At 40.5% G+C, this 14,983-nt stretch overlaps 1 protein-coding gene across 4 annotated transcripts in view; it reads right to left on the reverse strand.

Moving 5' to 3' along the window:
* Positions 1-14,983, reverse strand: part of abcc3 (ATP-binding cassette, sub-family C (CFTR/MRP), member 3) — a 107,988-nt gene that overhangs the window by 53,996 nt on the left and 39,009 nt on the right. For all 4 annotated transcript variants that reach the window (XR_009815911.1, XM_061967186.2, XM_061967187.2 and 1 more), the window contains exons 5-7: positions 10,070-10,195; positions 5,192-5,253; positions 4,635-4,766 (exon numbers count right to left, since the gene is read on the reverse strand). Coding sequence is in view for 3 of the 4 variants with exons in the window: in XM_061967186.2 (XP_061823170.1) it covers positions 4,635-4,766; positions 5,192-5,253; positions 10,070-10,195 (320 nt within the window). In the remaining variant the exon portion in view is untranslated. The remainder of the gene's footprint in view (positions 1-4,634; positions 4,767-5,191; positions 5,254-10,069; positions 10,196-14,983) is intronic.

Here is a 14,983-nt window from a genome sequence, read left to right on the forward strand (position 1 = left end):
GGCAGTCTGCAAGCTTAATCCCGCCTGGGAATGCCGCCAAAAAGTTCAGTTTAAAACTTTAGACCGACCTAACATTTATGTAGCAAAATTTCTAAAAACTCTAGATTTGGAGCAGTTTAAACTTGTATCAGTGTAAACACATTGCTAGATCCTTGCATTGACATTCTATCCTCCTGAAGGCAAGCATTCACTGCATAACAGGGCTATTTTTTCTGAAATGTGTAATTATAACAAAATAAAAAAGACTAAAGACAAATGCCCACAACAGAGGATGCTGGTTCTCAAAATAAGAAGAAAACTGAAGGGAGAAGTGTTCTAAGCTTTCTGAAAATGTAGCCCCCAAAACAATTTAGTTGAATAGCCTTGCTTTATACCATTCTCAAACCATTTTACCCGAGTGCGTGAAAACACTGCATATGTTTTTGAATTCAGCAAAAAAAAAAGAGGGCAAAAAAGGAATCGAAAAAACTTTTTGGTTTGATTTCGCAATACTTGTGCAATACTTTCAGTAATTACATAATAAGCACTGTGTTATGTCGTATTGGGGAAGGAGACGGCACGACAACAGGATATCAAGCTTCAACAGGTTTATTGCGTGCTTGATGAGTGAATGGAGTGTGTATGCTACTATGTGTTTTGCATGAGAAACTATGTGTGTGAATTTACCATATAAATACCGTAAGTTATGTTTAAGTGCGTGTTGAATGAAAAGCGTCCAAGTCCAAAGGGAAATCCAAGAGGGGGGGTCCAAGATCCAAGCGGGGCAGGAGGGCGAAATCCGGAAGTCCAAAACTGGGTCAAGGATCGGGGAGAGCAAGCAGAGTCCAGGAGGTAAATATGGCAGCGGAGGTATACAGCGAGGTTGGGACACAGGTACTGTGGGAAGAACGAAAGACAACACTGGGATCAGGAAATGAGGCACAAGGAAAACAGGCAAACGAGCATGAGCTGGAGGGAAGTCAGAGAAGTGACGCTTACTGCGAGCAGAGCGACGTTCCGACGACGACGAGTCAGCGCCGAAGGTTCTTATACTGTCGTCCCTCATCAATTCCAGGTGCGTTGGGTGTTGATTGCCTCCGGCTGCGGCAGAGTGTGGGCGCGGTCCGCGTGATGAGCGAGGGGGCGTGTCTGGTGCTCAAAGCGGAGCTTCTGAGCGCTGCCGCAGAAGCGGGAAGCACCAAACGCGTGTGCGCCGTAACACACTGGGTTCCTTCACCCTTTCTAAGGTCAAATTTAAGTACTTTTCAAGCACTTTCAATATTCAAGTTTATATCAACTTACTGTATATCCTTGCTACATAAATAACACAGTAATATGGGTGTTTGTATATTTCAATGAAATGAAATGTGTTAATTTCTAGTTGTATACGGTATGATGTATTACAAAACCAAAAACCAGTGAAGTTGGCACGTTGTGTAAATCGTAAATAAAAACAGAACACAATTATTTGCTAATCCTTTTCAAAATATATTCAATTGAATAGACTGCAAAGAGAAGATACTTAACGTTCGAACTGGAAAACGTTGTTATTTTTTGCAAATATTACCTTATTTGGAATTTGATGCCTGCAACATGTTTCTAAAAATTTGGCACAAGTGGCAAAAAAGACTGAGAAAGTTGAGGAATGCTCATCAAACACTTATTTGGAACATCCCACAAGTGAACAGGCTAATTGGGAACAGGTGGGTGCCAGGATTGGGTATGAAAGCAGCTTCCGTGAAATGCTCAACCATTCACAAACAAGGATGGGGCTAGGCTCAACACTTTGTGAACAAATGCGTGAGCAAATTGTCAAACAGTTTAAGAACAATATTTCTCAACCAGCTATTGCAAGGAATTTAGGGATTTCAACATCTACGGTCAGTAATATCATCAAATGGTTCAGAAAATCTGGAGAAATCACTGCACATAAGCAGCAAAGCTGAAAACTAACAGCTCAGGTGGTACTGCATCAAAAATCGACATCAGTGTGTAAAGGATATCACCACATGGGCTCAGGAACACTTCAGAAAACCACTGTCAGTAACTACAGTTTGTCGCTACATCTGTAAGTGCAAGTTAAAACTCTACTATGCAAAGCCAAAGCCATTTATCAACAACACCCAGAAATTCCGCCGGCTTCGCTGGGCCCGAGCTCATCTAAGATGGACTGATGCAAAGTGTAAAAGTGTTCTGTGGTCTGACGAGTCAACACTTCAAATAGTTTTTAGAAACTGTAGATGTCGTGTCCTCCGGAACAAAGTTATAGGCGCAAAGTTCAAAAGCCAGCATCTGTGATGGTATGTATGGGGGTGTACTAGTGCCCAAGGCATGGGTAACTTACACATCTGTGAAGGAACCATTAACGCTGAGGTACATACAGGTTTTGGAGCAACATATGTTGCCATCCAAGCAACGTTACCATGGATGCCCCTGCTTATTTCAACAAGACAATGCCAAGCCACGCATTACAACAGTGTGGCTTCATAGTAAAAGAGTACGGGTACTAGACTGGCCTGCCTGTAGTCCAGACCTGTCTCCCATTGAAAATGTGTGGCGCATTATGAAGCGTAAAATAAGACAACGGAGACCCCTGACTGTTGAACAACTTAAGGTGTACATCAAGCAAGAATGGGAAAGAATTCCACCTGAAAAGCTTCAAAAATTGGTCTCCTCAGTTCCCAAACGTTTACTGAGTGTTGTTAAAAGGAAAGGCTATGTGACACAGTGGTAAAAATGTCCCTGTGCCAACTTTTTTGCAATGTGTTGCTGCCATTAAATTCTAAGTTAATGATTATTTGCAAAAAAAAACAAGTTTCTCAGTTTGAACATTAAATATCTTGTCTGTGCAGTCTATTCAATTGAATATAAGTTGAAAAGGATTTGCAAATCATTGTATTCTGTTTTTATTTACGATTTACAAATATATGATAAACATAAATTTACTGTATGTAATGGATGAATAATAATATTGTTGTCGTTCAAATAAAAATGGGTACCTCCAAATTCTGAGTTTTTCTCCTTTTTACCTGAAAAAAAAACAAGGGCCTGATCTAAGATCCCAATGAACACAGGCTAAATACTATACAATTCAGTGTAATATTAGTGGGCATGTTGCAGATGATTTATTAGGACTGCGTGTCCATTTGACAACAAGTGCTAAAGTGGTGCAGACCGCCCTATTTAAATAAGGATTTTGCGTGTACTATCGGCTGTCACCTATGCAAGACAGTAATTTACTGCACTCCAATTGCACCATAAGCTCCAACCTATGGTGTTTTGCTGTTGTGCAACATGCAGCACACAAATATAATCTGTGTCACAGAACAGGTGTGGTGTTGTGATCGTGTGTCTAGAATGATCCCGATGCAAGAAAATTCATGTTGCAAGACGTTTTTTCATATAGAAATATATTAATATTTCTACTGCCTGTATATGAAAAAAAAGATATAAATAAACCCCACCAGTAATCAATTTAGTGTTTTAATCAGCCTCTTAAGTCGTATAGCAGCTATAAAATTATAAATGAGCATTTCTGAATAGACAGTATGTTTAATATTTGTATTTCTGACAGTTTAAATATGTTGACATGCACAGAGATGGCTACATTGGCGCAGAGTGGCTCAGCGGGTTGAGTGGCCTTTTAGAAACCTGAGGGTTCCTGGTTTGATTCCAGCATCTGTCATCCACCCACCTTGCTCCAAAGTGTCACCCACACTTATATAACTGTAGCTTACCATGTAATGTATGGGTTTCCCAATGTACAGCGCTTTAGAGACAATTGTGTAAAAGCGCTGTATAATTAATTCATCACAGATCTTTGTATCAATCACCTCTTTGCAATGACCGAAGAGTGCTTAAACTACCTTCCAAGCATGCTAATTTAGATGCAAAAATTATTAAATGCTATATTTGCATCTCTTCTTCTCAGTTTAAGAGATGATAATGCAAATATTCTGCATTCACGTACATGAAGACAGGCACGCTAAATGGATTGCGCTCTTTATTTTGCTTATTTAAGAGATGTAATTCCCAGCGCACTAGCTTGAATGGCGACCAGTCCAGGATGTATGAATGTGAATATTCATTTATCCATTTCCAAAAAAGCTTGTTCTGATTAGGGACTAACCTCTATGCCACCATCTTGTCTGAATGCATTAATATTTTGAATGAAAAATAAAATACCTGGAGTTTGGCTTTCCTTTGTTTTGCAACAATACACAACAATTAGGTGGATAAGTCAATTGGATTTTATGTTTTACTATAACTTGGTTGTGCCAATTTAAAAAAAATTGTAATTTATCTGCTGTATTTGGACATCAGTAAACAACATTGTACTGTATATTAAAATTATACTCATTGCATTTGTTTTCTTGAAATATAATTGAGGAATTAGGATCACAGGTGGTACAACGGTACACGCTTCTGCCGTTTATAGCAGAGGGCAAGGGTTCGATTCCTGACCAGGGTTGTATCGCAGGGTGCATCCGGCTTGTCAACCAAGCCACAACCATTCATGCAAATCGATTGCTGTGTCGACCTCTAACATGAAAAAGTAATTATAGAATTAGGAAGGTATTGCTGTATCCATCGGTAGTTTACTGGGTTTACCTCATGCATGGATAGTTATCCATGCACTCTATTTCCTCAAATACCTCTTTGATTTGGCTTGCTCTTTATCCCACTCTTTCAGGAGTTTGGGCACCATTGCTTTAGAGCCGTCACGCTGGTTCAGCGACCAGAGGTCCTTGGCTTCCAAGGGCATTTTATATCCTTTCATGGCCAAACTAAGAGACAAAAACAATGAAATAATTGTGTACATTAGGAAATTACAAACATATAATATGATTTACTCTTCTTCCTTTTCCTGGACAAACAACTTACTCTAAATCTAAACTCTTATGGTTACGTTATTATGAATTGCTTCCTCTAACACTTAATTGAGTTTCCTGGATTGCATTAATCCCCATTTATGTACTCCGGGCTCATATTTCATTGGACACTGGATCAATACCATATGCAGTACAGTACCAATAAAGATTGGCATACAGAATAAAACACAGATAAACTTAAATCCTAAGAAAACTAGAAAACATAAAGCAGAAGTACAGGCACATGTCAACAGCTTTGTTTTAATGTTCCGTGTATAAATATGACCTGGACCATGAATGTGTTGGTGGACATTAGGTAATAGTCAGCAACAGGGACGTACCTTGTGAACCACCAAAATGTCATGGTGGATAGAAAACCAGCTGTGGATTCAGGGCAGACATTCTGGGTAGGAATAAAATAGGACACAGAATAAAAAAAATCAGGCCACTTTTACAATGACATATCAAAGTAAGAATAATTGAGCAATAACAAATAAAATATCTAAATGTGAGCGGAAAGAACATTCTCATGAAGTGACAAGACAGTTATATTTTAACTGATCTTCACATTTCTAGGGATTTAACCTTATTGATTTTGAATGGCATCTAAGCCCAAATTAATGAGAAAGTTGACTTAAAGGGGTCATAATACGCAAAGCCAACTTTTCTTACCTGTGGGCAGCTGTTTTTGTGTATTTGGTTTCCCCATAACACCCAGAAATTTGAATCCAAACCATGGATGCATTCTGTTTTTCTGGTTTTCTAATAAAAAGTAGCCTATAATTCTAACTTAGAGCTGTCAGTAGACACGATATGGAACTGTTAAAAACTACAACATGGCTGACAGAGTGGAGAATGCAGTCAAAGGAGACATGGCCTGGAGGAGGACTTTGGTACGTAAATAAGACTGTCAGAAAGCGGCTTAAAGATGGTCTCTAAAACAAACTGTATGCAAATGTTTGACCAAAAAAACACCATTACACGTTACATAGACTACAAAAAAAGTGTTTTAAATATAGAACAAAAATAAGGATATGACCACTTTTAAAGATTGGCCTTTGATAGAACACTCACTAAAATACCTGAAATGTTTTATCAAGTTAATATGAGTGAATTACAAGACTTATTTGACTTAAAGGTGCTGTTTGAAACTTCCTCACAGTTTTTCAAAGCAAACAATATAGCAAGAACACCACTGGCTAGCTTATGTTACCATTAGTGGTTTAACATAACACATGTGTTTGACAATTGTCTATATTTTTCACAATTACAAAGTTTATGCACTAAAAATATTTTACCAGCCCGAATAAAATTATTGCCATTTATGGCGGACACTCACCCTGTCTCGACAACACGTACGCGCAGGAAGCGCGTGCACACATACAAAAGCAGTCAAAGAGAAGTGAGACACAATTTGCAGTCTTGTTGTTGTCATGATAGAATATACGTACATCCAATGACAGCCAACGCTAGCTATACAAATTGCTATTATTAGCTAACAACACCTAAAGCTAATGCGCATGCATGTGTTACGTAATGACGTATGAGAAGCAGGGGGATATACTGTGTAAAATACATTGGAAAATTGGCGCCCTCTTAGCATCTGCATAAATGTTGCAAACCGCCCCTTTAAACATCACTTAACTTGTTTTTTTCATAAACTAGCTGAGAGAAATGACATGGCTGTTTTGATCCGACTATACTCCATGGGTCAGCATTCCATTTGTGAATAACACCACAAGAAACTATGCCAACAATGATGAACGACAAGGACGTACTTACTGGGGATCTGAACACAGATATTCAACGCAGAGATGCGCCTGTCTTCAGATCCTACAGCAAGTTTTGTAATCTACACGGTCTTTCCCAGCTAATAACACTACCTACAAGGGCGTGTGATTCCACCCAATCAACCATAGATCTCATTCTCACTTCAGACCGGCTTAAAATAAAAAATAGTGGGGTCATGATCTGTGGTCTTAGCGACCACTATCTAACCTTCTGCACCCACAAAATAGCTAAACCCAAAGCCAATGGCCACATAACAGCCCAATCCAGATCCCTTAAAAAATAATCCAGTGATAATTTCAACGTAAAATTAGATGAGTGGGACTGGTCCCCTGTGCTCGCGAGCAACCTGGTCGATGTTGCTTGGGATCGCTTCAAAACAGCGTTCCTAAAGATACTAAATGATATGGCTCCCGTGAAAACAGTCAGGATCAAAGCCCGCTCTGAACCATGGATGAATACGGACCTACTAGCTGCCATAAAAGACAGAGACAGAAAATACTCCGAATACCAAAAGTTTAAAACAGAAGTAGATAAACAACCCAATAATAAAAACCTCAAATCACTCCTTTCAACTCTCAAAAAGCAATGCAATAAATTGAGAAATAAGTCAACTAACCTGACTAAATCCTTAAAAAAAATTACATTAACGACAAAATAGAGGAAAACACAAATAAGCCACGTGAGCTCTGGAAAATTCTCAACAACCAGCTTCCCGGTTGCAGCCAAAAACTTAAAACCAGACTCACCAACATCAGCATCAAGGAGGGTGACTCCCTCATTACAGACAAAATGGAGGTAGCAAGCAGACTTAACGCCTTTTTCACCAGCATAGCCGCAACTCTTGTCAACAAGCTGTCCCACCACTCTGGTCGCTTTGGTGTAGAACACATTAAAGCCTTCTACAGAAAGCTAGGAGTATCCAACAAGGATTTCAAATTAGAAATGGTCACAGCTGAGGTGCTTAAAAAATTGAGCGCGCTCCACCCAAACAAGGCCACCGGCCTAGACAATATCCTCTCCAGATTCCTCAGGGACTCTGCCTCCATCATTGCCCCAATCATCACGCACATAATAAACCTCTCAATTTCACAAGGCCATGTACCAAAAGATTTTAAGATAGCAAGAGTAACTCCCCTCTTTAAAAAAGGAAGCAAATTGGAACCTGGCAACTACCGACCTGTTTCTATTCTCAGTTCCATTTCGAAAGTAATGGAAAAAATAGTTTATGAACAGGTCGATGGTTACCTTGCCACCAATAAACTCATGTACAAATTCCAATCCGGCTTCAGAACTTACCACTCCACTGACACATGCCTTCTCTATCTGACCGACCACATCAAACATGAGGTGGACGCGGGCAAATACTGCGGCATGGTCATGCTGGATCTTCAGAAGGCCTTTGACACCGTTGACCACGCTATACTGTTGGATAAGCTCAGAGCAATCGGATTTGACAAAACCTCATCGAGCTGGATGCAATCTTACTTGGAGGGGAGGGAACAGGTGGTAGAGGTGAACGGCACCGTGTCCCCCCCTCTCAGTGAGTTGTGGAGTCCCCCAAGGCAATATATTGGGGCCTTTACTGTTCCTATCATACATAAACGACTTGCCATCGGCATGCGACTGTGAATTGTTCTTGTTTGCGGATGACTCGGTCCTGCTGGTATCAGACAAGGACAAGTCACAGGTGGAGAAAATCCTCAGTGCTGAACTCTGTAGAACTTGCCCCTGGCTCGCTGACAACAAGCTATCCATAGACTTGGGTAAAACAGAATCCATCCTGTTTGGGTCCCACATCAACCTTAAGAAAGTCAATGACTTCACTATAAAAGTGGGTGACATTGTTATCACCAGGAAGGATGAGGTCACCTACCTAGGTTCCATTCTAGAGGCTAATCTTTCCTGTGATAAAATGGCAACCAAGGTAATCAAAAAGGTCAACCAACCAACGGGATTTCTCTATAGAATCTCCTCTCTGGTCAACAAAAGCACCATGAGGGTTCTGGCGGGAACTCTCGTTCAACCCTTTTTCGATTACGCATGCACCTCCGGGTACCCTAGCACCTCCAAAACCCTCAAATCTAGACTCCAAACATCCCAGAACAAGCTAGTCAGATTACTTCTAGACCTCCACCCCAGATCGCACCTCACTCCTACCCACTTCTCCAAAGTGGGCTGGCTCAGAGTGGAGGACAGAGTAAAACAACTTGCACTGAGCCTAGTCTATAAAATCCGCTACACCTCCCTGATACCGAAGTACATGTCAAACTACTTCCTTAACGTAAATGACCGCCATAACCACAACACCAGGGGGAGCTCTACTAACCACGTTAAACCCAGATTACGATCTAACAAAGGTCTTAACTCATTCTCTTTCTATGCCACATCAATGTGGAATGCGCTCCCAACAGGTATAAAAGAAAGGGCATCTCTATCCTCCTTCAAAACCGCAATAAAAGTACACCTCCAGGCAACTTCAACCCTAAACTAACACCCTCCCCGGATTGTTGTTAATAATCAAATGTAAACAATCAAATGCAGATATTTTTCTTATGCCTTCTGATCTCTCTCTCTCTATATATGTCCACTACTTGCTGTACATATCCTACCAAGTCAGACCTACACTGTTTCAATGTCCATTTCTTTGTTCCCAATTGTTGATGACTGATGATAACAACCAAACCATGTATCCTCTAACATTACAATGGCGCGGCACTGACAAATCTGCTTCACCAATTATTGACCAGCAGTGATTCACAAGACCTATACAGTAATGGTCCGGCACCCTTGTCACCCTGTTTGATTAGGTAATTTCATGCTTCTTCTCAGCGCTTAACAAGATTTATCAAAAACTGCAGTATTAGTCAAAGTTTTAGTATGTATTCTGGTTTATTGTTCTTTGTAGAAGTAAGAAGTCTTTTGATACTTGTTCCAAAATGCGGTATTCTTTGGTCAGGACTAGTTGAAAACGAAAAGTGAAAACTTGCCAATTGGCTGCGGGCCAAACAGTGGTTTTAAGCATAGAGCAGCACAATGAGTAAGAACTTTGGCCCCATACTACCATATTTAGGTAGTGGAGATCATCACGTTCAATAGATGGCAGCTAGGCAAGTATGTATTAAATTTGGGAAGCCACCGTTTGGCGGGCCAAAAAAAGGACTAGGCAGGCCACATTTGCCCAACTTTGGGTATTCCAGGTTAAAGAGAATGGTAAGCTGCAACAGTGGTATAACATACAACCCAGGAAAAGAGGCTGCCAAGAACAACCAATTTATGTGTGTAAAAGATTGTGACCCACCCTTGTAGCCAAGCAAAAAAAAAATCCTCAAAACACACAAGGCCTGGAAGGTACTACACCAGTAGATTTACATGTTCTAACTTGTGGAATGTGAATAGATAAAGTAGACTGCAAAGGATGTGTGACTCACCGGGTCCGTGTCAACATTGGAGAAGAGGGGAGGTTTCTCATTAAAGCAGCAGAGGATCAGTTCCAAGACCACCAAGCCAAAGTACAAGTAGAACGTGGCAAACCGCAGCTTGTCTGTGACTTCCACCTGCGATTGAAATGGAAGAAAAGGGCAGAAGCACACATGAAATGCTGAAAGTGTGTGCAAACCTACAGGGTTAAGACTTCAGTGAAGATGGTTAAATTCCCAGTCGTTGATGCCTGCATAGAGGGTGCTTGCAATCCAGTAGAGATTACCCTTTAACAGAGGAGGGGGCTTCAATACCATTTATCAACAATGCTGCCCTATTTTTTCCCATGTGGTCTATAAACCATAAATATGCTGTTCTTTATGACTCAAAATATGTAATTACACTTGATTACATTCCTCCTGAAAAAGCTGTCTATAAAGTTGGATGTATCTATTATTTGATTTGATTCAAATTAGGGCTATCAAAGTTAATACGTTAACATAGGCAATTAATGACCAAAAAATTATTTTGACCGCATGTGGTCCTTTACCTTTACCGCAGATGCTTACCTGAAAGGCAGCGCTAGTTATTATACGGTCGGGGATCAGGTCAATACATACGTCAGTGGATAGATGAGTGACTCGACTGGTGTGCTCACAAATATGGCTTCAAAATACACCTCGATGGAACTTTGCATAAAGACAAAATAATTTGACTACATTACAGTGATAAATGACCTTATCATTGACCCACAACAAGTTTAAAATGTCATCAAAGAAGAAATCATGTTTTTGAGTCATCTGAAAATGTCAATTGGCGTGTTTGACGAGGCAACCAGTTAAAGGAATAGTAAATGCAGACATTAAATATGTGCTGTGTACATCAGTGGTCCCCAACCACAGGGCCACGGCCCGGTATCGATTGGTACCGGGCCGCACAAGAAAAGAAAAAAAAAGATTTTTTTTTTTTTTTTATTAAATTAACATAAAAAAGACAATATACACTTACAATTAGTGGACCAACCCAAAAAAAACTCCCTCCACCATTTACACTCATTCGCACAAACGGGTTGTTTCTTTCTGTTATTAATATTTCTTGTTCCTACATTATATATCAATATAGATCAATACAGTCTGCAGGGATACAGTCCGTAAGCACACATGATTGTATTTTTTTAATGACAAAAAAAATTTAAAAAAATAAAAAAATAACCATACCCCCAGGTGGTGGCAGGGGGGTTGGAACGCTCCTGTGAATGGTGATACGGAAGACTAGAGCGGGTTGTGTCTGCTGAAGACGTGGAAGGCTGGCACATGTTTGTGTCTGCTGCATGCGAGGATGGCAGGTGCTTCACGGGAGCAGGAATACATGGTGGTGGCAGTGTAGTCTTTAGGCCTTACTGGAAGAGGTGAGAGCTGTGCTTTCCCCCGTCACACAGCTTGGTGGGGACGAATCCCATACGTCCCAAGAACGGCTGAGGGAGCGGGAAGGGAACTGGGGGATATTCTGTCCAATCGACTCTGGCCGACCCATTGGAACAGACAACAGGGACAGGTGGGAAGGAACTGAGGAACCAATCCGCACAGCAATCAGGCCACAGAATTTGTAAATGATACATAGGTTAAACTTGTATAGTGCTTTTCTACCTTCATAGTACTTAAAGCGCTTTGCCACTATTACCACATTCACTCATTCACACATTGATGCTGGAAAGCTACCATGCAAGGCGCTAACCATGACCCATCAGGAGCAAGGGAGAAGTATCTTGCCCAAGAACACAACGGATGTGACTAGTATGGCGGAAGCTGGGATCGAACCTGGAACCCTTAGGTTACTGGCACAGCCACTCTACCACCCAAGCCCCATTAACCTTCTCCCAAGCAGCTTGTTTGTTGCCACCAAACATCTCTCCCAGTTACTGCAGCGTCCTTACTTGGCTGGATTAATCTTTTATGGTTTGTCGATCTTGAACCTCAAGATGCAGATATACAAAGTAATAGTGCAGCAGGGAAGTGCAAAATAAAAGTAAACGCAACCACAACCACAAGCAAAACAGGCAAGACTACCTGTTCAGAAACAATGATCCAGTACTGTCTGCAGGACAGTACTGGACTTAAAGGAGCCGGATTGGCAACCAAGAACAAGTGTGCCCAGATTGCAAATCAGGCGCAAGTGAGGGAGACATTGCTCAGGTCAGAGGAGTGGTGGAGGCAAACAGGAAGTAGAACTAAAAATATGAGTGTTATGGAAAGGAAACACAGTGAAATAAATAAAGTTTAAACCTGTCATGACAGTCATAAATGAAGCCATGCTACAGGTGTTCACTCTCCCAATAAATCCAGGATAAAAGCACAGAAAAAATACTAATACTATACTACAAATAAATGAGGCAGCCGCACAGTGGGTAAGTTGTTACACTGCAGCCTCACAGCTAAAACTTTGCGATTCAAATGGGTATAGGCTGAAGTGGTTTGCATGGCCCCCCGAATGTGTGTGGACATTCAAATAGGGTTATAATGTTACAAACTTTGTATAACTAGTAAACATTTAGTAATCGAATAATAATGAAATAAACAAGTTTTTTTTTTTTTTTTTTTTTTCATAAATGCACATGACATTGAAATTGCACTTTTACCACTGGAACATCACTACATGTTACATATATTTAAAAATAAAATAGTAAAAAAAAAAAGCGCTATCTACATTACCAATAGGTGCACCGCTCTCATGTGCGCTCTGTTGGAGCAGTCTTGCGAAAAAAATGTCCGCATATTTTACTCATTAAACGAATCATAAGGGCAACCAAATACAAATCAATGTTTTACTTTTTTTCTAATGGAATAATCTATTTAATCGATGAATCGTTGCAACCCTCTATATAAGATGACGTTAAATATTCCTATATTTACTTCAAAGCTTGCTTTAGCCTACTATGACTCTTAAGGTAAGAAAAATAAAGGGCACAAATACATCTCACCTCTGCTAAAATGTACAATATCTAAAGGGGTGGTAATTAAAGAGGTGAGTGGGAGTTAGCAACAACACTTCCTGTGTGTGCATTACATTTAAGCACCAAATCATGTTTTGAAGTGGCTTTGAATATAAATTTGAATTGCCTTGCCTGTCTGCCTGCGGGATTGTTTGCAGTAGGCTGCAACTCAGTTGGTGTGCTGTGCAGCACGAGGGGGGCCAAAAGTTTTCTAAAAACTCAGAACTCAGGGGGTGGTATGGTTTCATTCCTGACTGGCTGTTGACTATGTAAGGAGACCATTTTTAATTTGAGACAAAAATGAAAGCGGAACGAAAATGCACTGCTACGGCAGAATGGATACTGTAAAGAACACTATAAGGCATTTCTTTCTCTTTAAGTCAGGACCTGTCATGTCAGACCCGACTTTATTTTGTATTTTTTCTTATTTTTGTATTAAGTTCCTCATCTGCACGCCTATTTTCATTTTACTTCCTGTTTGCCTTCACCAATCCTTTGGCCTGAGCGCTGTCTCCCTAACCTGTGCCCAGATTGCCAATCAGGCTTCTTTGTATGCTAGCCTGCCCAGGGCTCGATCGTTGTTTCTTGTTTTAGTTGGTTTTGCGTGTCCTCGCGTTTTCTGTGCAAAATTTGTGTGAAATTTGGCAAAAAGTCCTTGTTGGGTTTGCAGTTTTACCATCAACGCATCAGCCTCCCTTGCGCGCTTTTCATCAAACAGATTCCGCTATTTTTCCCCGTGCTTTGTCGTGTAGTGGCGATTCAAATTATATTCTTTAAACACAGCAACCTGTGTATCACAAATTAAGCACACGGCTTTACCTTTAATTATTTCTGTAAAGAAATACTTGGCAGTCCATGTCTTGTTGAAAACACGGCATTCGTCATCAACTTTTCTCTTTTTAGCGTCTCATCACTTGTCGCTGTGCACCTTCACTCACAGGTTACACCCGGACATAGGCCCATAAATAACACTTTTCAAAATAAAAGCAGCACAGTTGTATTGCACGCACGACATAGATGTTTTTTAAACTTTATTTTGTCATTTCTGATTGCCGCTGTTCACATTCATTCACAATCATACACGCGCATACGTCCACACGGAAGTAATACAAACAACGCTTTTCAAAACAAAAGCAGCACTGTTGTATTGCACACTCGACATAGATACTTTTTTAAATGTATTTTGTAATTTATGATTGGACTCACGCGGGCCGGACAGGGACGCACAAAGGGCCGGATGTGGCCCCCGGGCCGCAGAATGCCCAGGTCTGACTTAAAGTGAAGCTATTCATGAATGTAATTTGTCCCAAATATAAATGTACATTAAGTATTCATATTATAGTGCATGCATTTGCACATTATATTGTTTAATCAAATGCCTCAGTAAGTCTGGATTGTCGGGACAAAGCCTCTCCACCTTCTTGTGCACGTCTTTTACAAGTTGGAAATAAGAAGTCGGGTGGTTGTGTTTCATGTAGACTTGCAAGTTTGTCGTATTGAATTTTTTTGTTGGAATCACTCTCGAGCACATTTGGCAAACGTTCTCCTCATTGTTGATAGGTTCACCTTGTTCCAAACGTTTAAAACCAAAATATTACCACACTTGTGCAGAGGCATTAGGTTCATCTTACGATCATCTTTGTTATCCACATTTCTACTATCACTACGGCGTTTGTCTTGCTAACTTGTTGCACTGTGCGATGCTAGCAACCCCACCTCTCCGCACAAAAAGTTAATGACAATGAAAGACAAGATGCTTCAGGTTCTTGCTTTCATTCCGCTATGGCACAAACGCGCAAAGTTGCTTTAGCCGAATTAAAAGAGTGAATGCTCTTGAAACTTGGCAGTTATCGAGGCTGGCAAAGTTACCAAGTTAATTTTAATTAATTGTCCTGGGTTCAATCCCCAGGCTTGGGGTCTTTCTGTGTGGAGTTTG

Source organism: Nerophis lumbriciformis, linkage group LG11 (genome assembly GCF_033978685.3).
Source record: "Nerophis lumbriciformis linkage group LG11, RoL_Nlum_v2.1, whole genome shotgun sequence".
Classification (NCBI taxonomy): domain Eukaryota; kingdom Metazoa; phylum Chordata; class Actinopteri; order Syngnathiformes; family Syngnathidae; genus Nerophis; species Nerophis lumbriciformis.